The sequence below is a fragment of the Gastrolobium bilobum genome, unplaced genomic scaffold (assembly GCF_033153095.1).
Source record: "Gastrolobium bilobum isolate Gb01-03AN ecotype WA unplaced genomic scaffold, APGP_CSIRO_Gbil_v1 utg27851, whole genome shotgun sequence".
NCBI classification, from domain to species: domain Eukaryota; kingdom Viridiplantae; phylum Streptophyta; class Magnoliopsida; order Fabales; family Fabaceae; genus Gastrolobium; species Gastrolobium bilobum.
Window position 1 is genome coordinate 1 of NW_026898779.1, and position 27380 is coordinate 27380.

General features: G+C 41.7%; 1 protein-coding gene across 3 annotated transcripts; it reads right to left on the minus strand.

The window, feature by feature from the left end:
- Window positions 1-19604: 19604 nt before the first annotated feature.
- On the minus strand, window positions 19605-26298 carry LOC133284103 (elongator complex protein 4-like). 3 transcript variants are annotated; one of them, XM_061481085.1, is made up of 9 exons: window positions 26162-26298; window positions 23275-23437; window positions 22932-23152; window positions 22756-22831; window positions 21877-22033; window positions 20862-20940; window positions 20468-20627; window positions 20297-20388; window positions 19605-19960 (listed from the first exon to the last, which is right to left on the minus strand). In XM_061481085.1, exons 2-9 carry the CDS (start codon window positions 23402-23404, stop codon window positions 19793-19795), a joined length of 1083 nt encoding a protein of 360 aa, XP_061337069.1. In that variant the 5' UTR covers window positions 23405-23437; window positions 26162-26298; the 3' UTR covers window positions 19605-19792. The 3 variants fall into 3 exon arrangements, with proteins under 3 accessions (XP_061337069.1, XP_061337070.1, XP_061337071.1); XM_061481086.1 differs by having other exon boundaries at window positions 26119-26298; XM_061481087.1 differs by lacking the exon at window positions 26162-26298 and adding an exon at window positions 24194-24269.
- Between the last annotated feature and the right edge of the window lie 1082 nt (window positions 26299-27380).

Here is a 27380-nt window from a genome sequence, read left to right on the forward strand (position 1 = left end):
TTCTCTTTTCATTTAGTTTCCATTTTCATTTGGTTTCCATTTTATTTTTGTTTTTATTTTTATAACTGAGCGATTAAGATCCTTGCAAACTCCTTGAGAGACGACTTAGGTTGACGCTTTACTACAAATTTTTAATAAACCTAATTTAATTAATTTGCGCGAGTTCGATAGCTCGTGTCACTATGAGACCCTACGAGTAAATCAAGGAGGCTCGTCTTCTCCCCCTCGGCACAAAAATGGAGGAGGTAGGGACAAATCTCTACACCCATGTGGAAACGAAGTAAACTTGGTGGAGCTGGACATGAGGGACGAGCTCCAAGCCCCTCGTCTATAACCCCAAGGAGAGTTGGAAGACGTCAGCATTAGGAAGGAAGAAAAAGGGCACACTAAGGTGGGAAAGGGCTTTGAGGACGAGTTCAAAAGGGAGCTGGCCGCTTTCCTAAGTGAAAACTCTGACGTGTTCGCATGGAAGGCTTCAGAGATCCCGGGAATAGACCCAGCTTTCTGCTGTCATAAGCTCTCTATGTACCCGGGATCGAAGCCAGTGTCCCAAAAGAAAAGGAAGATAGGATCTGACCGACGTCAGGCTTTGAACGAACACGTGGACGAGCTGTTGGAGGCCGGTTTCATCAGGGAAATACAATACACCACTTGGTTGTCCAACGTGGTGATGGTGAAGAAACTGAGTGGGAAGTGGAGAATTTGCGTGGACTACACCAACGTCAATAAGGTCTGCCCGAAAGATTCGTACCCGATGCCAAACATTGACCAGCTAGTTGACAATTTGTCAGGATTTCAGCTACTATCTTTCATGGACGCATACTCCGAGTATAACCAAATCCCACTACACCCTGATGACCACGAGAAGACCTCGTTCATCTCGGAAAAGGGAAACCTTTGCTACAACGTCATGCCTTTTGGCCTCAAGAATGCAGGGGCAACCTACCAAAGGATGATGAACCATGTTTTCCAAGATCAAATTGGAAGAAACCTAGAGGTGTACATCGACGACATGATCATCAAGTCAGCGCATATAACTACACATATAGCTCGAAAGATCATATTGAACCCGACCAAATGCGCCTTCGAAGTACCAGCTGGAAAATTCTTGGGCTTCATGATCACCAACCGGGGAATTGAGGCCAACCCTGACAAATGCAAGGCCGTCCTCGAGATGAAGCAACCAGAAAGCAAGAGAGAAATCCAACAACTCACGGGTCGCCTTGCGGCCTTAACAAGATTTCTGCCCAAGTCGGCAGAAAAGGCTTTACCTTTCTTTAAGCTCCTTAAAAAGGAGGCAGAGTTCGAATGAGGGGAAGAATGCAAAAGGGCATTTGAAAATATAAAGAGTTGCCTGGCCACCCCCCCGTACTGTCCAAGCCAGAGCCCGGAGAAGCATTGATCTTATACCTTTCTGTGGGTGAAGAGGCCATCAACGCCGCTCTGGTAAGGGAGACCGACAAATCACAACAGCCGATCTACTACGTAGGCCGGACACTGCAAGGACTTGAACTCCGTTACCACAAGCTCGAGAAGGTGGCGTTTGCTCTCCTTACCACGACAAGGAGACTCCGACCTTACTTCCAAGGGCACCGAGTAGTCGTGAGAACCAACTAGCCCATCAGGCAAGTGTTACACAAGTCGGATCTAGCTGAGAGGATGATTAACTGGGCTGTCGAGCTCTCCGAGTTTGACATTTCATACGAACCTCGGCAGGCAATCATGTCTCAGGCGCTAGCCAATTTTATCTTGGAGTTAACCCTGTCCAAAGAAAAGAGAGAAGGGAATGAAGATCTTTGGACGATATACGTCGATGGATCCTCAAACTCTAAAGGAAGCGGAGCTAGGGTAATAATTTAAAGCCCGGAGGGAGTGTCCATTGAACATTCACTTCACCTAGCATTCCCAACCTCGAATAACCAAGCTGAATATGAGGCTTTCATATCAGGGATTGTGCAAGCAAAGGAGCACGGAGCAAGAAGGATAAAAATCCTCAGTGATTCGCAACTGGTAACTTCACAAGTTGAAGGAAAATATCAAGCTAAAGGACTTCTCATGATGAAATATCTCCAACAAGTCAAGGAGCTGTTGGCCGAATTCGACGAGGTAATAATCCAGTATATACCTCGAAATGAAAACAGCAGGGCGGACATCCTGTCAAAGCTCGGCAGCTCGAATGGATCGGGAAATCACCGAACCGTGATACAGCAAAGCATCTTAGAGCCGACCTGCGTCATGGTCATAACCGCGACTGAGGATTGGAGAAGGTCAATAGTGGCCTACTTGGAAAAAGGGGTCCTGCCAGACGAGACACAAGAGGCCAGAAAACTTGTTAAGAACTCGGCCTGCTTCACCACAGTAGAAGGGAAAGTATGCAAAAAGGGCTTCTACACACCCATGCTGAAATGCCTAAATAAAAATGAAGCTGAATATGCATTGGCCGAGATCCATGAAGGCATAAAAGGACATCACATGGGAGGAAAAGCCCTATCCAGGAATTCACTGAGGGCAGTATATTACTGCCCTACTATGGAGGCAGACGCGAAGGAGCACATCAAAAGGTGCGAACAGTGTCAGAAGCACGCATTCATCCTTCGTGCACCCCCTGAAGAGCTGCAAACTATCACGACACCATGGCTATTCTTCAAATGGGGGATAGACATGTTGGGACCCTTCACCGCGGCTGAAGGACAGCTCAAGTGGTTGATAGTGGCAGTCGACTACTTCACCAAATGGATCGAGGCCAAACCCCTCACCACCATTACCTCGGCCAGGATTCAAAGATTCTTTGAAAGAAACTTGATTAGCCGATTCGAAATTCCTGCAGCGATCATCACAGACAATGGAACACAGTTCGCTGATAAAAAGTTCCAGGAGTTAATGACCGACTTCAAGATCACACATCGGTTTGCATCAGTGGAACATCCTTAGACCAACAGACAAGTCGAGTCTGCTAACAAGGTGATTATCAACGGGCTCAAGAAAAGGTTGTTCGATGCCAAAGGAAATTGGGTGCAATAACAACACCTCGTCTTGTGGGGTTACATGGCAAGCACCCAATCCGCCACTGAAGAAACCCCTTACAAGCTGACATATGGGTGCGAGGCCATGATTCCGGTAGAAATCGGCGAACCATCCTGGAGGAGGGTACAAAGATTACAAGGAACTGAAGGGAGAACGCCAGATATAAGAATATGATGGCAAAACGCCTAGTAACTGCTAGATTCAATAAGAATGTCAGACCTCGGTCATTTCAGAGCGGCGACTTGGTGCTAAGAAGAGTCCACATCGGCAACAAGAACGCCAGAGATGGAAAGCTCGCCGCAAACTGGGAAGGCCCCTACAAAATCAAGGAAAATTTGGGAAAGGGAGCCCACACCTTGGAAACTATCTCCAAGAAACCAGTAAAGAGAACTTGGAACGCGGACAAGCTAAAGGTCTACTATAGTTAGGCTTGAAGTCCATGAGGACGTAGCCGAAAGTCATAACATGAGCAAGAACTTCAACTCGGCCCGATACAACGAAGTCGAAACTCAGAACAAACAATGCCTGAAGGCATAGGTCGGACTCATAGCGAATCCGACATGTTAAAAACCGCTTTAAACATACAATACCAAGGAAGGTCAAAAAGCATCACACGAACGACCTCGGCAAAAGTGATTCCGAGTAATGTCGTGGACCCAAACTTTCAAAGGCTCAATACCGAAATAAGTGAACTCGGGTGAATCAAATCCGAGATGATATAGCAAACACCTCGGCATTCCGAGCTTCGGAATACCGAGCTGGGGGGCAACTGTTATGGATATGAATATCATATCCCAACTACTCACCTAAGAATCTACTAAGAGATAGATTCATGAATATCTCAACAACATTAGACAGTCAAAGGGCAGAAGATAAGGGTCACATCCCAACAGAAAGGGAGCTGAACCCTAATGCAATCTGGGGTGCTCAAAAGGCCCAAGCCTAGGAAGGTAATCCTTATAAATAAGAGCCTAAGGACCCCAGGTACACACTTTGAACCTTTTTACGAATACTGCCCACACACCCACCCATTGGCTATAAGCTTATTGCTTGTGCAAAGTGATTGGGACCTCGGCTATAAGCCTAGTATACATCTGATTATACATTATCTCTGAGCGCATACCTCACGGTATAGCAATATGGTCTATCCAGGACCTAACATGGCTTTTGAGTGAGATTGATGCATGTGTTTCCAGAGGGTTTATGATATAACATTATCGATTATAGGTCTTATGTTTTGTTTTCCTTAGTTACTACACTGTTTGTTTTGTGGTAGATTCATTACTTGAAGCTTTATATATATGTTATGGACCAAGGAAAGGCCCACGACAGCAAGAAGCCCAACCTACACAAGCCCAAAGGTAAGCTCTATAAATAGGAGCTAAAGACCACAGGTATGGCTGATCTCTCTCTAACCCTATTTTCTTTCAAGCAAGACATCGCACACACACACACCCTTCAGGCTAAGGCTATCATACTGTGTAGTGATTCGCTGTCCCCAAGATACCTACTCTATAGGTATCTAGAGAGAAAGCTATAGTTCCAACATCAAACAATCGACTTACGGTCGGACACCTCTGCCCACGGCAGAACATTTGCGCCGTCTGCGGGAAAACTTTTCCACTACTACGTGATCGAAATCCACGATGGTGAGAACGAAAAGAAGTGGATTTCGACAACCATCAAGATCGAATTCTAGGATCCAGCCTATTTCTCCAATCAGAGAGAATCCATCGGATCTTCGGCAGATTGATACCGATGCAGTGCACGTGAGTGATGTGCACTCTGATTCAGCATCAACTCCAGCCATCAATCCAGACGCCTCATATGTGCAAGGGTTACAACCGATGGAGGAACAAACGGCGGATGCTGGGTAGGAACCAATCGGTGCATTTGGTGATTCTCGGGTAACAGATCTGGTTGTTGCCGTAGTACTTCGGAGAATAGAGGAGATGGAGAGAAGACATGGGCTTGAAAGGGAGGAAGATGCCAGACAGATGCGAGAGCTGGAGGCTCGAGTAGGTCGAGCCGCCAACCCGAACCCGGAACAAGCCATAACACGGGTCATGAATGATCTGCGAATCACTAGCACCCAGAACCCTGATGGGACCCGGGGTCGGGGGAGAGGAATTGGAAATATCAAAAGCCAGCCTCAGAGAAGCACACCCCATGTGGTTCATAAACAAGGCCCCGAAGTTCATGACGGCGGCATAGGACAACCGGGAAGGCTGGAAGAGAACCCCCAGTCTTCAGAATGGAGACGCCCAACCCGAAACCCAAACCCGAACGACGTATCCGGGGTCTACAGGAGGAAGTATCATAGGGGGCAGTACAATGACAACCCCTTCGTTGACGAGATCGTGGATGCAACATTTCCAGAGAACCTCAACTTGGCTGAAATCCCAAAATACGATGGAGCGCAAGACCCCCAAGTGCATTTGGATGCGGTGATGTACATTAAGGGAATTGAAGAGCCGTTGATAACTCGTTTATTTGCGACCACGTTGACGGGAGCAGCTGAATCATGGTTCTCGTCTCTACTAGCGGGATCCATCAGATCGTTTGAAGAGTTCGGAGATAGATTCTTGCTGAATTTTGCTACAAGTAAAAAACAGCCCAAGTCCGAATTTGCGCTGGGAAAAATAAAATAGAAACCTGGTGAATCGCTGCTGAAGAATTTAGCCTGTTTCAAAATGGCCTCCTTTCAAGTTCCCGGGTTGTCTGAGCATGTTCATTTACATTTGGTGATTGCCGGCCTCCACGGATCCTCCAGGTTAGCTAGATCCGTATACAAAAACCCAGTCTGAACTCTAGTTGAGTTCACTGCACGATCCAAAAAATATTTGGAGCTCGAGCAGATGGAGATTGAAAATGCAGACCCAAGGCAACACCACGGCCAGATAGAGAAACTCGGAAATCGAAGGCAAAGTGATTTCCGAGGTAAAAGGGCAGAAGAGAAAGTTTCAACTAAAGTTAAATTTGATAGATATACACCTCTGAATTCGTCCAGATCCCAAATATGGAGAGAGGTAGCTTCCACCGAAATGAAGAGGGTGGATAGGCCACGACCATTACAAAATCCAGCCAGCCTGGACCAATCTCGATATTGCGAGTTCAATGATGGCCCTGACCATTCAACCGATGAATGCTGGGATCTAAGGGACGCAATTGAAAGATATATCAGTGAAGGAAAGTTGCGTCAATACTTGATAAGAACTCAAGGGTGGAAGAATAATAAGAAGAGGAGAGGAGGACAGCTTATAAGCCCGCCCCGAGAAAAGAAGTTCAGGGATGAAGGCCGAGGTAAGAAGCCGGCCAAAGAAGAGGATGATGAATTCATAGAACCTGAGTTTGAGTGCAATGTTATTAGCGGGGGTTTTGGTGGAGGAGGTGATATAATGAATGCTAGGAGAAAGTATTTAAGAGAGGTGTTTTCCATTCGAGAACAGCCCAAGTTCAAAGGAGCCGAACCAGAAGCACCACTGCTATTTTTTACAAAGAAATAATTGGAAGATGTCATGTCGGGACACGTTGACGAGTTAGTTATCACCGGCACAATAGTCAACTGTAAAGTCAAGAAGATGTTCGTAGATAAAGGCAGTTGTGCCGACATAATTTTGTGGCAGGCATTCCAGAATATGAACCTGGATGTGGAAGATTTGAAACCCTGCAACACGGCTTTGATTGCGTTCAATGGCCGCGATACTATCCCTAAGGGATACATTGACCTGAGGCTTACGTTGGGAACAAAGGAGGCTTAAAAGTCGGAAATGATAAGATTCATAGTGGTTGACTTCCCGTCGGAGTATAACGTAATTCTGGGAAGGCCAACTGTCCACGATTGGGATATGCTGGTCTCCACCAAGCATCAGAAGCTCAAGATGATTGGTAAGAAGAACACGAAAATCACCATTCCTGGGGATCAAAAAGAATCTCGGGATTACTATTTTAAGTCGGTCAGAGCAATAGGCAGTAACCTAAAGACACCAGCTGGGGTGAACCCCAGTAGTAAGCAGGATAACTCCAAGAAGAAGGGAACAACATCGGTAAACATGGTGGAGTTGGACATGAGGGATGAAACTCAGATCCCAAGGCCGGAACCTGATGGAAAGCTGGAAGAAGTAGTCATTGGAGAAAAAACTCAAACAGCCAAAATCGAAAAGGGGTTGGCAGAAGAGAACAAAGTTTGACTTACTGACTGCTTAAGGAGGAACACGGATATCTTTGCTTGGAAATCCCCAGAGATCCTTGGCGTGGATCCTGACTTTTGTTGTCATAAGCTCGCGGTGTACCCAGGATCAAAACCTGTAGCTCAAAAGAAAAAGGAAGCTCAATGCAGAACGTCGGCAGGTGTTAGAAGATCATGTAAAGGAGTTGCTGGAAGCGGGGTTTATCAGAGAAATACAATACACAACCTGGCTGTCCAACGTGGTGATGGTAAAAAAGCCAAATGGGAAATGGAGGGTGTGGACGGACTATACAGATCTGAACAAAGTATGTCCCAAGGATGCATACCCATGCCTAATATAGATCAACTCGTTGACAACTCATCCGGGTTCCAGATGCTGTCCTTCATGGATGCGTATTCAGGATATAATCAAATCCCACTACAGCCCGAAGACCAAGAAAAAACCGCTTTTATCGCAGAGAAGGAAAATTATTGTTATAATGTGATGCCTTTTGGACAGAAAAACTCAGGTGCCACCTACCAAAGAATGATGAATCAGGTATTCACAGATCAGCTTGGTAAAGATGTGGAGGTATACATAAATGACATGATTGTCAAATCAATTAACTCAGCAGTTCATATTGAGGATATCGAGCAAACCTTCCAAAAACTAAGGCAACACAATATTCGTTTAAACCCGGCTAAATGTGCTTTTGGAGTCCTAGCAGGAAAGTTTCTAGGGTTTATGTTAACTCATAGGGGTATAGAAGCTAACCCGGAAAAATGCAGAGCCGTACTGGAGATGAAGCCACCAGCGAGCAAAAAGGAGATCCAACAGTTGACAGGAAGACTAGCTTCGCTCACCAAATTTTTACCTCGATCTGCAGAAATAACTTTACCATTTTTCAAGCTTCTGCGAAAGGAGGTGCAGTATAGGTGGACCTCGGAGTGTGAGGTCGTTTTCCAAGAAATAAAAAAACAACTAGCATCACCGCCGGTCCTGTCTAGTCCAAGGAATGGGGAGTCGCTGATAATTTACCTTCCCGTAGGAGATGTTGCTGTCAGCTCGGTCCTAGTTCAAGAAAGTGAGTAGGGGCAACAACCAATTTACTTTGTGAGTCGGCTCCTCCAGGGAGCAGAGCTACGTTATCAGAAGCTAGAAAAGGTGGCTTTCGCCTTGATGACCTCGGCTAGAAGGCTCAGAGCATATTTTCAAGGGTACCAGATTGTGGTCAGATCAAACTTACCAATCTAGAAAATCGTACACAAGCCTCACTTAGTAGGAAGGATGATGGCCTTTGCTGTGGAATTGTCTGAGTTCGACATAGTTTTCGAAAGCCGAAAAGCAATCGAATCTCAAGCACTGGCAGATTTTGTTAGAGAGCTAACTTCAATCCAAAAGGAGAGCTCACCAAACCCAGACACCTAGAAGATCTACGTCGATGGATCATCAAATTCAAAAGGTAGTGGGGCCAGGGTAATCATTTCAAACCCGGAAGGAGTGGCGGTAGAATATTCCCTGCAAATGAAATTTGAAACGTCAAACAACCAGGCAGAGTATGAAGCATTCATAGCCGGGCTTCAGCAGGCAAAGGAGCTCAGGGCAAAGAAACTGGAAGTCTTTAGTGATTCGCAACTGGTCACATCGCAAATTGGAGGAAGCTACCAAGCTAAAGGACCGTTGTTAGCAAAATACTTAGATTCCACAAGACAGTTAATAACGGAGTTCAAAAAGGTAGAAGTTCACCACATTCCACGAAATGAAAATAGCAGGGCAGATATACTGTCAAAACTGGCAAGCACTAAAGGATGGGGAAACCACAGGACGGTGGTTGAGCAGGACATCCCAGAACCCGCATGTGTCATGCAGATAGTCGAGGGCAAGGATTGGCGTAGTGTCATCATCGACTACATAGAAAACGGAACCCTACCCCCCAGAAGGAAGAAGTTCGGAAGCTGGTCAAGGACGCAACATTATACGCAATGATGGAAGGGCAGCTTTACAAGAAAGGAGCCTATTCTCCCTTGCTAAAGTGTCTAAACTCGGAAAGGGCGAGATATGTGTTGTCTGAAATCCATGAAGGGATCAATGGTCAGCACATTGGAGGTAAGGCACTAGCCCGGAAAGCTCTCAGAGCAGGATATTTCTGGCCCTCTATGGTTTATGACGCGAAAGAGCACGTGCAAATATGTGATCAATGCCAGAAGCACGGCAAGAACCTGTTGGCACCACCAGAAGAGTTAAGTATGATAACGGCTCCATGGCCGTTCTTTAAATGGGGGATGGACCTTTTGGGTCCGTTTACTGCGGCTAAAGGACAGTTAAAATGGTTAATAGTGGCTGTCGATTACTTTACTAAATGGATAGAAGTGGAGCCAGTGGCAACAATCACCACGGCACGAATGCAGCGCTTCTTCGAAAGGAACTTGATTTGCAGATTTGGGATTCCAGCCGAGGTAGTTACCGACAACGGAATCCAATTCGCAAGTAAGACTTTCCAAGAGTTAATGGCAAATCTGCACATCCGGCATCGTTTCGCGTTTGTGGAACACCCTCAATCCAATGGCCAAGCCGAGGCGACAAATCAAGTTATCATAGCCGGGCTGCGCAAAAGAATGGAGCAATGTGCCAAGGGAAAGTGGGTAGAAGAACTATGGTATGTACTGTGTGGGTACAGAACCACGATGCAAACTTCTACTGGAGAAAGCTCGTTCAGATTGACCTACGGTACCGAGGCCATGATCCCGGTGGAACTTGGAGAACCATCGTGGCGAAGGGTCCAAGCTCTATCACAAATTGAAAAAGAGAATAGTAACAAAATAGCTGTGGAGATGGATTTGATTGATGAAGCTCGAGTCACTGCTCATTGTAAGAATGTTGCGGCAAAGCAACTTGTGGTAAACCGATTCAACAAAAAGGTAAAGCCGCGGTCATTTGTCGTGGGAGACCTTGTTCTTCAAAGGGCGGATATCAGAGGGCGGAATGCGGCTGAAGGAAAGTTGGCCTCAAGATGGGAAGGACCATACAAAATTAAAGCCAAACTATCAAAAGGGGCCTATGTGTTGGAAACCTCACAGGGGAAGCAGGTTAAAAGGACTTAGAATGCGGACAAGTTGAAGAAATATTTTAGTTAAAAAGTTCTTACTCACAAATTGTAGTTTAAAATTCAAAGTTCAATAAATGGAATAATCCGAGGTATTTGAAGAAATAAGAGTTTTCGAGTTCATTTCCGAGAAATAATCCGAGGTATTTGAACCCTCTTGCCTACGGGCAAGGTTGGAGTTCTAGCCCGATCAATAACGTCGAGGTATTTGAACCCTCTTGACTACGGGCAAGTTTGGAGTTCTAGCCCGGCCAATAACGTCGAGGTATTTGAACCCTCTTGCCTACGGGCAAGGTTGGAGTTCTAGCCCGGCCAATAAACGTCGAGGTATTTGAACCCTCTTGCCTACGGGCAAGGTTGGAGTTCTAGCCCGGCCAATAACGTCGAGGTATTTGAACCCTCTTGCCTACGGGGGAGGTTGGAGTTCTAGCCCGGCCAATAACGTCGAGGTATTTGAACCTCTTGCCTACGGGCAAGGTTGGAGTTCTAACCCGGCCAACAACGTCGCGATATTTGAACCTCTTGCTTACACGCAACTAGATGGAAAGATTCATTCCGACCTATCAAGGTAGGGGGAATTTAAGGGGACGCCCTTACTTCCCTAATATCCTTACAAAAAGAAGGCCGGTTGAACAGCAGATATCGATGCACAGCAATCACGCATATTAACAAAGATGTAAAGTCAAATTTTCTATAACAATTAAGCATGTTTTTGAACTGTCGGAGTACTCAAAATGGTCGAAAAGAAAAGACAGGAAAATTACAAAGATAAACCGGCATTCCGGCTCTTCATTCCGCGCCGTCGTTTTACATCATCCCCCGCACCTCAGCCTCGAACTCGGCACCAGCTGCCTCTATAGCGGCATTAACTCCAGTCTCCTCAATCCTTGGCGTATTCTCAACCTGTGCGGTGCTGCTCTCTGGCAGGCTTGGAATGGATGGAGGGGGGAAATAAACCCCGCCACAAATGTAGCCAAAGCAGTCAAGCTGGTCGAGCCTGAGAGGAAATTTCGGATTAAAATACCTTACCTGGTTGACTCCATTTTTAAAGGCACTGACTGCGGCTTTTTGCAAAGCCGACTGGTTAAAATCATAAGCCTGTTGCAAATTTTGGAGGTCCGACTTCAGCTTATTAATCGCTGCAGTCAGCTCGGCAACCTTTACACCCCTCTCCACCAGTGCGTCGGATTGATCTTTGAATTGCTTCACGATATTATCCTTACCAGGGGTCACAACGACAGCGTCAGCAATAGACTTCAGGTCTGACTGGGAGATCTCCAAAGAAGCCTTTAATTCTGCAGAATTGTTTGTTAGTTCTTCATTGACAAGAACAACTTTACTATACCTCAGACGAAGCTCATCTAGCTCGGCGATAGTGTCAGAATTCTTCTCCAGCAGCAAGGAATATGGTTTCACCATGGAAGCAGTCTTGAAGGTGTACAACTCGGCCTTTGGAGCTCTTCCATATCGGCTCTTGAAATGATCCCAGAACCGAAGAATGCGGGAGGAGGACGCGCGACACTTCGTAACTCGGCTGTTACCCTTGAGTCCCATAACACCCCCCTCCTCAGTCCGACTGGGAGAGCAGCGGGAGCAGGGGTGCCCCGAGGAAGAGAAATGACGGCATGCGTTCCGCCTCCACTAGCCGAGACCGGAGGGTTTGGAACTCCATCAGCCTCCGTATTCTCACCGTCGTCGGTAAGATCCAGGATGGAGACCCCAGAATTCAAAGCCAAGGTGGAAGCAGCCGCAACCGGGCTGACTGTCCTTGGCCTCTTAGTCGGGGGTGCAAGCGGAGCAGAAGTTTGCCCTGTTATTGATAAAATATATTCTGGACCTGGCCCTTCATCTTCTTCGTCAAAATTCATGTCGGAATCTGCAAACAAAAACAAGTTATAACAGTAACATGAAAGTAACACAAGTAGCAAGGATTTAAATAGCACAAAGCATACTGGTGGGCTCTAGGGTGGGCTCTGGGGTGGAATGAGATCTGGCTACTAGAGACGCAGCGCTCAGATGACCCTTGGAACCTACATGGGCCAGCAAGGTCTTGGCATTAGCTTTATCCTCTGGTGACAATCTCAGCTTGAAGTCGGCTGGCCTGCGTTGGTGATGATCCTGAGTCCAGTATAGGGGAAACTTTGGTTCCCCATCATCACCAATGAACCATGGCCTCTTTCCCACCTCGGCCGCCACTTTAAAAAAGTGGGCTTTGAAGCCTTTAAAGGAATCACTATACACAGAAAACAGCCTTCGCGAGGGTTTGCTAACTCGACCTCGAATGTTGCTCCACCCCTTAAGTTCAGGAGGTTCCGAGCCGGTACATAGTAAAAAAATGCAAAAATAGGGGAACAGGACACGGAAGGGACAGCGAGTCGCAAAGCTGTTCAAAAGCAACAACGTAAGCCCAGCCATTGGGATGAATCTGGGTGGGTGCGAGTAACAGGTGGTTTAGGAGCTGTATCTTGAATGAGGAAAAGGGAAACTGAATCCCAATCTTCGTCACCAGATCCCGGTAGAAGAAAAAAGAATGTGGCTCACTAGGGTTCCGGCCTGAGCAAACAGGTTCTTCATCGGCAGGAACGAACGTGCCGAAATCAACCGAGTTGCCAATAGGAAGCCCGGACACTTCTTCGGTTGTCATCTCGGAGGCAAAGCTCAGCACCTCTTCCGTAACCCATGGATATTGGGTACGAAGATTATCGGTTACTGAAGTAGAACCTTTCTCGGCCGTACTCACCCTGGCCTCTGGACCTTGGCTAGAGGAAGCAATATTCACATTCGATTATGTAGAATGGGACTCCATAAATACCTAGAACAGTAAAATGGAAGATTAAAAGGCAAGAATAGCACGTAGCAATAAGGATATGTACCCGAATTAAACAAACTACTGTCAGAGGAACTAGAATCGTCAGATGCAAAAACAGGAGCAGGGGTGGGTGAACCCGGGGTGTGTGACCAGCTACCCAAAACTAGGTTGGCCATAAAGTCATTCCCCCTCTCCACAAATTGAGCACTAAGGTATACGCAGTTGAAGCAAGGCTCAGGGTTGGTAATATTGGGGCGAGAAGGGACTCTCACCCTCCGGTTCGAAAAGGGAACAGGTGTAATAGCGTAAACCAGGGTAGAACCTAAGGAAATAGGGGAAGTTGCCCTGGACGGATTGCCTAGGTTTCGGGGACCAACGCTTCGACCCCGGGCTGAAGGACCAGAGGAAGCCCTTCTACCTCGAAGACCCCCCTGCGACCACAGACCGAAGAGCGAGATGAAGAGGCTCTCCTATGGCCACCACCTCGATAGCCGCCTAGCAAAACAGCATGTGTTTCTTCCTCGGTTTGAGGCCTGCCATACAACCAGTACCTCGAACCAGGAGGTAGGCTCTGAATGAACCTTTCCTCTTCTTCCGCAAATCGTCCTTCCTCTTCGGCGTCAATTTCATCACCACGACCGAAGGTGCGGGGGCAAGAGGGTCTTCCTCGAATGGTATAATTTCTCTCACCCATATCAGAAACTATTCAAAGCAGGGTGTGCAGGAAGTGAACAAACAACAAATAAGCTTATGTAGACAATGCGAGACTAGTACAGAAGGTTTAATCAGGCAAGAACAGTATGATGCGTCACACATACAGATTGACACACGCAAAGGAACAAGCAAGTAAATAGGTCTGGAACAAAGAAAAGCATTGCAAAACCAAAAGCCATGGTCATATTGAAAAATTAATGGAGAATACGTCAGAAAGGAAAGGCATGTCGAAGGAAAATACCTGTGGAGAAAGGCGCTGAAGAAGCTGGAGATTGACGAACGCAGGAGATGGTGAACATTGAAGGGAAATGTTCTAGGTACTGCCAAGCGACTCGAGATAGTAACAAAGGCAAACAGACAATTTGTGAGACAAATGCTCTGAAATGAAAACTGAGGGTGATAATATGGGGGCTGAAATTGAAAGGTTAAACCCACGAAAGCCAAAGGGCAGGGGAATTGCGGTAATTGCAGGGTGGACAAGACAGTTGAGAGATGTTTTTGCAGGAGCATTTAATGCTAAGGCGGCAAGAAACGCACGAAGTCACACGTTGAGCAAATTGGAAGGGAGTACGTGGAAAAGTAATCATTAGAGAGAAGGGAGACCGTTTCTCACTTCAAAGCAATCATCAGGTAGTAGTTAAATACAACCATTCTCTACGCTGCCGAAATGAGTGACCAAGTCTCTAGTCTAAGAGGGTCGCATTCCCTATAACCCGGCAGCGTAACCCGGATGAAAACTTCCGTAGAACATCCCTGTAACGCCCGGCCACTTGCAAGAATCAATGATTGTCCCCACACACTAACACGAGACTTTTCAGTGTGCTTTGTCCTCACTCGCACACTTCCCGGGAAAACTTCCAGTAGATGCATCTTGTTAGTATAGGTAGTACCAATTAATTCTTATAAGCCATTCCTAACTGTGCCGTCCCATACCAGCACAGTCTCTGGAATCCCTCTCTTTCGGGTGTTGATTCGATTCATTCATGAACCCCCAAGCTGCAAGATTTGGCATGAGCTGCTCATTGTTCGTGCCCTTTCGCACCGGCGATCACTCCCTGCCCTTGCCAGCTCTTGGGATGTTACATGCACACCAGCTTCCGCCTGGTTCGTTCTCGAACCACACCGTACTGGAAGAGAGGCCCTGCTCTGATACCACTTGTAACGCCCGGCCACTTGCAAGAATCAATTACTGTCCCCACACACTAACACGAGACTTTTCAGTGTGTTTTGTCCTCACTCGCACACTTCCCGGGAAAACTTCCCAGGAGGTCACCCATCCCAGAATTGCTCCAAGTCAAGCACGCTTAACTGTGGAGTTCTTCCGATCTGGGCTACCGAAAAGTAGATGCATCTTGTTAGTATAAGTAGTACCAATTAATTCTTATAAGTCATTCCTAACTGTACCGTCCCATACTAGCACAGTCTCTGGAATCCCTCTCTTTCGGGTGTTGATTCGATTCATTCATGAACCCCCAAGCTGCAAGATTTGGCATGAGCCGCTCATTGTCCGTGCCCTTTCGCACCGGCGATCACTCCCTGCCTTTGCCAGCTCTTGGGATGTTACATGCCCACCAGCTTCCGCCTGGTTCGTCCTCAAACCACACCGTACTGGAAGAGAGGCCCTGCTCTGATACCACTTGTAACGCCTGACAACTTGCAAGAATCAATGACTGTCCCCACACACTAACACGAGACTTTTCAGTGTGCTTTGTCCTCACTCGCACACTTCCCGGGAAAACTTCCCAGGAGGTAACCCATCCCAGAATTGCTCCAAGTCAAGCACGCTTAACTGTGGAGTTCTTCCGATCTGGGCTACCGAAAAGTAGATGCATCTTGTTAGTATAGGTAGTACCAATTAATTCTTATAAGCCATTCCTAACTGTACCGTCCCATACCAGCACAGTCTCTGGAATCCCTCTCTTTCGGGTGTTGATTCGATTCATTCATGAACCCCCAAGCTGCAAGATTTGGCATGAGACGCTCATTGTCCGTGCCCTTTCGCACCGGCGATCACTCCCTGCCCTTGCCAGCTCTTGGGATGTTACAATCCCGGATGCAAATATGCTTGTAAAAATCAGGGAAAGCTTTCCCTCTCGAAGCCAAGTGGGGAAGCCGAAATAACAAACCAGCCAAGTGACCAACATCCGAGCTAAAAGCACAACAATCGGCTTGACTTGGACATCCCGGCAACCTACAGACTCAGTCTACAGAGCTGGGGGGCAACTGTTATGGACCAGGGAAAGGCCCACGACAGCAAGAAGCCCAACCTACACAAGCCCAAAGGTAAGCTCTATAAATAGGAGATAAGGACCACATGTATGGCTGATCTCTCAAATCCTATTTTCTTTCAAGCACGACATCGCACACACACACCCCTTCAGGCTAAGGCCATCATACCGTGTGTAGTGATTCGCTGTCTCAAGATACCTAATCCATAAGTATCTAGAGAGAACGCTATAGATCCAACATCAAACAACTCACTTACGGTCGGAACCTCTGCCCACGGCAGAACAGTTTCCATACCACTTTCCCTCCTCCTTTGCTGTGTCTCTGGGTTTCTAGGTGTTTTGCGTACCTTGGCTATGATCAAGGTACCTGCGACTAAGTTCGTATCATATGATGTGGGTATTGTGGCATTCAGACGCCTTGTGTTGTGTGTCTTGTAGAAGAGCCTAAGTTTGTCCTAATATAGCTCGAAGAGGGTGCCATGTTGTTGGTCCCTGCCGTTCCCGTCTGGATTCCTTGGGCCTTTGCTAGCGAGATGCATTAGCCGAATTATGACTTCAGGATAAGGTTCGGACCTAGTTTGCCCTCATAGGTCGGCCTATATGCCGAATTTCATGCCTGTGTTGAGCTGTAATGCTACTTTGTGGATCTCAATTAGAATTGCACCAAAGAGAAATGGAAACACTTTTAAGTGCCAATGAATGAATACTTGATATTTGGATTCCGGGCTACTTGGTATTTTTGTGAAAAATATCTATATGCCGGGAAATTGGGAATCCATTCGACACTTTCCATGATTTTTTACGGTAAGTTTTAAGTTGATTTACCCTCTCTAATCCTTGCCCCTGCTCTATGCTATAAATGCTTGAATGATTTAATTTTTACAATTTACAACACAGCATCATGGTATTATTGTTTTACTGCTTGCAATTGTTTTTTTTTTTTCTTGTGTTTAAAAATGATTGTGAAGATAAGTTATTCGAATACTAATGGCCATGGCACTAGTGACCTGTCTAAGATCAAAATGGTAATGGAGGTTCACTGAGAAGATTTCCTCTGGTTGTAATCACTTCGGATTTTTTTGGTATGAATGTTACTTCCCAAAAGCCTTGAATGTCAAGGGATGATCACCAAATTGGAACGGGATGATCACCAAATGATATTATTGGCTTATAGACTAAGAAAGAACTCAAAACTTGCACGCTTTAGCAATGTATGTAGAATTTAATTTAAAACACTGAAGGGACGGGAGTAAAATTACGTGTAGTTTATGCTTAGCTTAATAAGAAAAATAGTTCATTTGAACTTAAAATTTTAAGCTTATTGAGTTATTAAATTTGTATTTTAATACAACCAAATTTTTGTTCAAATGTTTAATTTTTAATCAAATCAAAAATAAAATTAAATACTTAGGTATTAAACTAAAGTACTCTTTTATTTTATTATTATTAAAAAAATTATATCTTAAGCCAGCTCAAACTTTAAAAAATCAAATATTTGAAAGATCAAACTCCATTCATAAAAAAAAAATCAAAATTTTCAACTCATATTCTATTAGCACACTTAAGTTACAAGGAAACCCATGGTTACCTTCTATGTTACCGACACCGACACGGGACACAGGATACGACACGACACAACACTCTGACACATTAATTCTAAAAAATGCTAAATTTTGACACGTTAGGACACGATTCAATATTATATAATATTTTTAATTTATGTAGTGTATACTATATTTAATATTCAATATTTTAACAAAAAAATAAACCTAAACTTATAATACCCATCAATTTTGCAAAGAAACATAAGATATTCCAAATATTTATATTAAACTCAAGAAAATATTAATCGTAATCCAACGAATCTAATAGTTGGAGCTAAAAATGCAATGCAACATAACCTTTTTTGAGTCTTTGCAACAAGTATTGAAGTGTCGGGAAGTGTCGGAGTGTCGATAAGTGTCGGAAAGTGTCGGACACGACACATCAAAAATTTTGAAGTGTCGGTGCTTCATAGGTTACCTTGACTCACTTTTTTTTTTTGGTAACATAGAGGGGCAGAGCCCTAGCAGAAAAGAAGAAAAAAAACAGAAGCAAAATAAAACTAGCAGAAAAAACTGTAAAACAGTAAACTTTCTCAAAGTCCTCTAAGAGCAGCCATTTTCAAGTCCCGGGTCCAAGAGGTCAGCAGCTAGAAGATTGATGAGTTCACTTTGAGGGGATGAGATTATGTTGAGACCATGGGGATCCTCCATAGCCTTCTTCGCAATCCAATCCGCACAGGAGTTGCAATTTCTCGAGGTTTGATTCAACAAAACAATCCACTCTTTCTGTAGGAGAACTCGAATCTTAGCTACCAGAGGAAGCTTTCGAGTATCATTACCATTACTGGTAAGAAGGCTTAAAGCTTGAGAAGAATCCGATTCCAGAACTATTTTCTTCCTGTCATGATTCCAAGCAAATTCTAGACGATGAAACATAACCCAAAGTTCATCATGTAAAGGGGTGCAGGTAACAATCAAAGCCGAGAAACCACTAATCCAGGAGCCACTCCTATCCCTCAAGAGGCCTCCACACGCAGCCCTGTTTCCGATCGTCGTGGACCTTGACTCACTTTTAAAAGTGGTTGGGGTCTATCTTGTGAAATATCTGTGTCTTACCTCATCTAAACTTTTACATAAAAAAATATATATTACTTTCAGCCCTATTATTGAATTTGTTCAGTCAACTAGGGTTAGCCGTCACACTGATAAATGTTAATATCGGGTCTAAATGGGCATAACAAATAACCCCAGGTCATAATCAGATTGTATAATATAATATCCACATACAAATAAGGGCATGCACAGAATTTGAACCTGTTATGGACCTGAGTAAGGCCCACATCCACATGAAGCCCAAGTAATACAAGTCCAAATGTAAGCACTATAAATAGGAGCTAAAGACCACAGATATAACTGATCTTTCTCTAACCCTATTTTTTTTTTTTTTTTGATAACATTCTAACCCTATTTTATACAATCACACAGCGCACACACACCCCCCCTTAGGCTAAGGCTGTCATATAGTGTGTAGTGATTCGTTATCCTCAAGATACCTAATTCATAGGTATCTAAAGAAAGCACTAGATCCAACATCAACCATCTAACCTACGATTAGACATCTCAGCCTCAGGCAGAACAGAACCAAGACTCAAAAAAATTACGGATCATCCAGAGCGATGAACTTGTCAAATTCGACTAATGAGGAATGTACAGTACCAGACAGGGATCTTAAACGCCGATGCATCTTATATGACCCCTTATTACTAGGTATAAAAAATACCCATTTACCATATGACAAACCTGACCTACAAAAGTTTAGTTGTCATTAGTGGTCTCTCTCACCTGGCTGTGTCCCTAGGCGAAAATCTCCAGCATCTATGCTAACTTGTACTTAATCTCCCATGACCAAGATAAAGTGCCAACATAATTAGGCAGTCATCATTGAAAATATTTTTTGTATTTATTATTTATTTTCTCAGACACTCAACATTCTCAGAATCATGCTATCTTTTTTACAGAAAATATTTGTATATTGCAAATTAACTAATGGTGAAACCAGTTGATCAAAAGAACAAAAAGAAAGGAGAAATTAAAAAATAAAAGGCTACATCTCATGCGCTAAGAATAGCATATTGGGTCTGACTAACTATTGCTAGGGTATTTTTGTTGACACAAATCTTCAGTGATAAATGATGTATAGTCTAAAAATCTAGTAGTCCAGCTTTAGTTGACCCTGAACAACTACCTGATGTGCCATACGAACTCCCACTTGAACCGTCAACTGGAGCTTGATTTAGACATTCTAAAACCAAAAACCTCCGCTTTTGCAATTTTATTGAGAATGTTGAGGCCTCGAGAATCACAGGAACCTGCAAGTTGAAAACCAGACAGTCAACATAAGCAAGACAGAACAGAATGAAAGAAAAGGGTAGCTTCTAGAAATCCATTTTTCCTCCAATAAAATTCCCAATTAACTTGATTGGCTTGACTTTACTAAAATGTAGACGCAAAAGCTATCAAATAAAAAACATCAAAATCAATTATGAAATAATTAAAAAAAGACAAGCATACCAAAAAAGGTGTATAATGGCCTAATGGGATAAATGGATGTGAGCAGTTGTATGCATGTCACATTGTGCGCAAAAGGAGTAAACCAAAAGTATAATACCATTTACAGATAAATCAAAATGAAGCATGAATATAACCTGCGTATTGAACCGCGTAACTTTATGTACATTTAAAAGCCCAACCATGTCCTGGTAACCAGTGAGGAGTTTCGCCAGTTCCTTGTCCTCATCTGAAACAAATGTAGTCTAGTAGTGAAACTTGAGGTAATTGATTAATAACCACATGTAATATAAAAGTTTACTATGAACCTGGAAGTGCTCTAACAGAAAGCAAGGTGTCTGCCATATGTTGCAATCTTTTTGAACAAGATGGAGAAAGAAGTGAAGGTGTTAAGGTTACAACGACAACAGCATTTGAAGATCGGGTCATGCCTTTTAGGGACCTAATAAAGGAAAGCATATGCCACTCCTGCAATAATAATGTATTATATTAACACGTTTCAATTTTTATCAAACATTTATAGAATGAAGAACATATGAGATTCAACAAGGATCACATGACAGGATCTGTGTCAGATAAATACATTTGTATAGAGGTAAGGGTACATGAATATAATTAAAGATTACACCATATAGTTCACAGACAAAGGAGAAACTTGGCTCAAAACCATATAAAAACAAAGGGAAGAACATATTAGCTCACCATGTTTGAATATTTGCATTGTGGAGAACAGAATGATTGAATTGCAATACGACCGACAGAAGAAGTGCTGCCTTCATTTCTGTCAATGCCAGCCATAATGTTAGTAAATGAAATTTTTCAATAGAAAGAAAGATATTTTTTAAGATAAATTTGACAAGAAAGTGAAATCACCAAGTAGTCTTTATCACAACCTAACTGATCCAAAAGAAGGGTCCAGAATCAGCACTGATGCAGTTCAAAATCACAAATAGTGTAGTGCAGTCCTAGCCATCCTTTTTACTCAAGCATACAAGAGAATGACATTGGAGGGAGTTTCTGGAATAGGGCTTAAAATCATTTTAGCAGGCCAATTGTAACCATTGCATGCATTTGCAGAACTTGCAAACAGTGGCCCCTGCCCAGATGCATAAACCCAATATTGTGTTCATGATCACAAAGTGCCCATCAAAATGAACAGAAAATTCTACCAGGCAGCTAGCTGTAAGACCATCAATATTCTATAGTAGTGATGAAAATGAAGTGCCAACAAGAGTAAAACATAAGTATTAAACATAGAGCCCAATGATCAAAATCTTAAATTGTGTTTGTACCAAAAAATAAAATAAAATCTTAAATTGTAATCAACAACAACAAAGCCTTTCACAATAGGTGGGATTGGCTATATGAATCAACTGACACCATTGTGTTTTGTCAAAAATAATTCTTCAGAGGCCAAATATAAACAGCGTATGCTAAAAAACTATCTATCAAAGATATAGTTAAATTTTCTTTAGGAAGACCTCTTATACACCTCTGACCCAAATTCCAACGGCAAACCTTTTCCAATATGATCTTTTTATTTTATTCTATTCAAAAAGCTTGACTCAGAACCAGGTGTGACAACATGAATAATAGTAGAATACTGTCAAAAACCTACTCTTCTAAAATCTATAGCTATTACGTGGAGGCCTAGGAATCATCTAGTATCTCTAAGATATACATTTCTGAGAGTGCTATAGAATGTAGATCATCACACCTTGAGAATTGAGCTACAAATCCAGCACAACGATCTTGGAGAGCAGCAAGATTTGGAGAATCTTGCATGCTAACACAATCTACATTCATGCCACTAAAAAATTGCCTATCCAGGGGCTTACGCAAGTCAAAATCATTGCAATAATAATGTTGAACACCTGCACAATGTAAGTTTAATTCAACTAAAAAGTTTATACAACTTGATTTGGCATATTCATTAATTAAAAAATTGTGTCAAGGCTACCCTTTCACTCAGAACTTTTATTTATTTAAAAAATTGATAATCATTAAAACTTCATATACTAAAATCCCATGGTCAGAAAAGATGACAAAGCTACTAGAACTGCTTGCGCAAGAACTTGATATAGACAATAACATAAAATCACATTTCAAAGCATTACGCCTTGTAAAACCTTAAAATACCTTAGATGTGAGATAAAATTGAAAATTCATAAAAAAATCCAATTTGTGCTTTCCGGCTTTCAAATAGTAACTGTTAGCATTATTGGCTTGTTGCTATTGTGTATCCTTTTGCTATTTTAAACTTCATTGGATGTGATTTTCATACATAGTTTGAGACATACTGTAACTAAAACTTCGAATATTTACATATCAATACTTCTATGTATATGTATTGTCTTTAAATTACACCTTATCTAGTGTAGCACTATAACATCTCTCTTTTACCAGACCCTCAAATGGCTTTGAGTGAAAACTCACTTTTTCATGAGAGTTAAAATAACTATGATGGCCCATAGTGATATGAGTAGCCATGTATTGTTCAACTGACACGAGAAAAATTAATACCACAAATGAAGTAACAATAGTACAATGATATTTCAAGAACGAACAATGAAGAGAACAATACAGACAAGCTTACCATTATTAGTGTTAATATTTAGCTGAGGCTCACCAAAGTACTTCTTGTACTGCCAAGCAATTCTTAGATCCTTTTCCTGCAGTTATAAGCATAACAAACAAATTATATTACCATAACAAAAGTTAAAATAATTACACACACATATATATATGAGTGCAGAGGACAAACAAAAATACATGGTTAAGATCCCGAGATTTATCCTCTTTGGATGACGCCGGACTAGGTAAAGTACCAAGAAATCCTTTTGGGTCTCTTGATGCACTGGCATACAAAAGTGGCTGTTTGTGTACAAGTCCTTGAGACATAAAATTTCTCAGTAGAAGCATATGATGAGGTGCTTCTGCATCTTCCATAACCATGACAAGGCTACCCAGAGGAAAACCACCACCTAAAATCTCTATTAAACAAAAAAGCAAGTATAAGAACCTTCTATAAAAAGACATTACACAATACACACGAATTAAATGAAATTATCTAAATCATTCATTTACTATATGGCTAGTTTAAGGAGATAATTACTGTCTAGATCAGGAATCCCAGATGATATGAACATTGTCCCATTAGGGCCATGCTTAAGTCCAGGATTGTGAGATGTTTCAGCAGACAAATTGCGAGAGAAGCTACTAACTTGAGTCCTGGTTGCAGCCATTCTGCACAAATACTCTATATGCAACTCTGAGCCCTGACAAATAAAAGAGTAGATGCTTATGTAGGTCTTCCCAATGGGTTTCAAATCATATGTCAAGATTATATTATTTTCAGACACAACATTAGTAAATACCAAACATCATAGAAGTTATGATGTGAAAAATGCAACATAGGAAACCAATTTATTAAAATTACAAAAACAATTGAAATTAGTACCTCAGTTCATGTTAATCACTAAATTAAATCAGTAATTTATCAGCATACTAAAAATCTATCAAAGTGATAAATTAAAAAGAAAAGCAATAAGGATAACAAGATAGAGTAATTAATATTATTCAACATGGAGAACTAAAAATTAAAAAATAAAAATAAAAAGATATTGAAAAAGAGTTTAACATTTCTCACCTACACATAGCAGCAACCTAGTCTGTCATTCTTTGAAGAATGAAAACATTAACCCTAAAGAGGTTTTGAAGCAGTAAAATGTATGAAATCCCAAACTTAACCTTATAAAAAGCTTGGGCTAATGAAGAAAGCGGGTGGGCAAAATGAATTTTTTTCTACTGACTGAGAAGAGCTTGAACAGAGTTTTTCGATTGCTCTCAGAACCAATTCTTGAGAGATAGACACAGAATTGTAAGCAGAGAAAGTGGAGACTGCAAAAGTTAAAAAAGAATCGAAAGTTTGCTTACCACTAAATGCTGGAAAGTGCTTCTGCAAGTTACTGCTATAATTCCTAATAAATATATATAAATAAGTGTGTGTGTGATAATTGAGGCTTGTGTCATACCAATTCTTTTACTATGCTTCTTGTTTGTCTATATATACATATATAGCTGGTACCTTGCTGCTGAAGAATAAAGCTTGGCTATAGAAGTATCTGAAATCCATGGTCGAGTATAAATAACCATGGACATGCTGTTGAAATTAAGTTGAAAAAATCCCAAGAACTTGTATACTTTATATTTGGTGGGTGTGTGTGTACCTTGCTGCTGAAGAATAAAGCTTGGTTATCGAAGTATCTGAAATCCATGGTCTAGTATAAGTAACCATGGACATGCTGTTGAAATTAAGTTGATCATGGTCTAGTATAAGTAACCAAAGACATGCTGTTGAAATTAAGTTGAAAAAATCCCAAGAACTTGTATACTTTATATTTGGAACTTGTATACTTTATATTTGGTTAGTACTAAATTATAGTCTTTTTTCTCTCTCAAATATTTCTGTTGCTTTATACTGTTAGGTTTAATTTTCTCACAACACTCTGTACAACTCTCAATTTGCTATTAACTGTATCATTACAAAAAACTTTAGTAAAATCATTGTGCAGCCAAACACACGTATGTATGTATGTATAAAATCAATGAATCTCTAATACTTGTAGAGTGGAAGGATTATATCAGAATAAAATCTTAGCTTGAGCTTATCATGTCATACTCTTGGGAAAAGGAAAAAGCATCCTCATTAACATCTTAGATTTAGCTTGAACAAGTGCTAGTACTCATTCTATGACAAAATTAAACATCTTCATAATCAATCATTTACCCAACAAGTACCTATTTTTCTTTGTTTCATTTCCACTCTCATAATTCAGATTATATAATAACATGATTCTTGTATTTATTTATTTTCCACAGGCTCAGCCAATTCAACATATACCATGATATCAGCTAGTAAGCTACAACAAAGAAGGCAAATAAATATAGTGCCGCCTTTCCAATCAAAGGAGTTGCATGAGGTCACCATATGATGGCTAATCCAATTAAATCCATCGTGCAGTTAGGGGAGGGGCAAATGTACACAGTCTCACCCATTAGCGCAGAGAGAAAAGTTTCTGCTACTAGAACCCATGACCACACAGTGACAAAGGCCGCAATCTTACTAGTGTGTTAAGGCTAAAACACATGCATGAGCAAGACAAGGACTTCTCAAGAGAACGTCCATATTAGTACTACTCACTCCTGAGTTTTAACCAAATTTGGTTATTTGTCTAAATTAATTTCAAAAACAAAATTTTATAATTTATTTAAATCCCTTATTCTTTATTTATTTACATGAGATTTTATATCTTATGACTTGAAAAAAATTAAATGCACTTTGAATTGACACTTCAGTACTCACGTAGTCTTATTTACAACTCGCATATGGTAGATAGGAAAGATGAGCAGAAGAGAGGAACCAAATTAAATGAGGACACAATATCTCTTCGAAACCTTTTCAAGTTCAGCATAATTTCCCCTATCGACTTCATTGTCTTACTGAACCATAGTTTAAGCTCCACAACATATCCAAACAGAATGGATATCGAATTAAGTACAAGCTTTCGTTCACACAACTTCAGAATAACATGTTTGCTGTCTGAATTCCCAATTTGGTAACTATTTGAGTTATTGTAATTATATAATGAAAAAAAAAAAAGTATAATAATCAGTCTGGGGAATTTACACTAGCCCTAACTAACTATACATCTTTCTAAACAATCATTTAAGCATCTTGGAGGTGTTAGATCTGAAAATAATTCATATCATTATGGGAAAGTAGCAGAGTTAGCGTGATATTTAAATGCAAATATATACTAAAAATTATTGGGACCAAATTATGATTCAAAAGCCATACAGTTAGAATTCATATGATGAATGAGCACTCAATAAGCAGGAAAATAGATGGCATTTATCGAACAATCAGTCAGAGTAACAAAACAGAGAAATGAATTACATAATCGTGCGATTAGATATGATGGAAACAAAGTAGCGCGTACCACTCCCTGTCACTGATATAAGCCTTCAAATCAAGGAATAATTCGAAGCCGAACAAAACTTGTGATGACTATGAGCGAGCGCCTTTCACCAGGTCCAGCATATGAGAAAGAAAGAGCAGTGACGTGACAAATGGATGTTGATGTGCACAGGTTTGGAGAGTTCATCAGATGCAGGGATTCCCGTCAAAACATAATATATTAATATTACAATGACTTTGTAATTACAAAACTGCCATAATGAAAAAAAATCAGTTATCCGTGTTTTGTATGCTTTGGATGAATTTGTTTTACCCTTAAATATTTTAAGGGTTTGGTGTTTGTCATTTTAAATGACATAAGTTATGTCATTTTAGGAGAGAGATAGACACAGAAAAATGGAAATCATAGGAGAGAGAAAGTAAGTGATTTTTTAAATTTAAAATTTAAATAAAAAAAATCTTGTGTCTGTCTCTCTATTAAAATAACATAACTTTATGTCATTTAAAATGATAAACATTTTTTTTCCATATTTTAATAATATGGCAGAAATAGAAAAGAAGAGGGAATGGGTTTAGGGCTTTTGGTTGAGGAGAAATTTTTCGAATACTAGGAAAATGTAATTACTAGGGAAATAGTTGGAAAATGAGTTTGCTAGGAAAATGTAAAAAAAATTATTTGGTTGACCAAAATATTACCAGGGAAATTTATTTAAATTTGCAAAATCTATGTTCGGAAAAAACTTTGCACCTGTTTTTTCACTTCCCCAGTTATCTCAAAATACCACATCTCAAGTGGTAGCCTGTAACAGTGAATTTCATCCAAAACTCAACACAAAAGTCATTTCCTCATCTATCTTATTTGCCTAGTATTTTTTTCAAAAACCTGAACCAAACGTGATATTTTCCAATATTCACTTACACTTTCCCATCAATCCCAAAATAAATCTTCTACCAAACACTACCTTAGGGCTTTAGGCTGGGGAAAGGGTGATGTGGCCTTTTGATCTTTTTTAATTAGGGTTACCTACGCCACCGCCGCACTCCCTCCTTCTCACCAATATAAAAATTAAAAATACCCCTCACATCCTCACATATCTGCTAGACTGCTACCCATAGAAACGCTGAGCTATCATCAGTTAATAGCACTAAAAGGTGAGTATATAGTGTGGCCTTTTTACTTTTTCTTGCTAAATAGGATCCTATACCACAACTCTTTTATTTGTGATGTGTTGTTTCTTTTG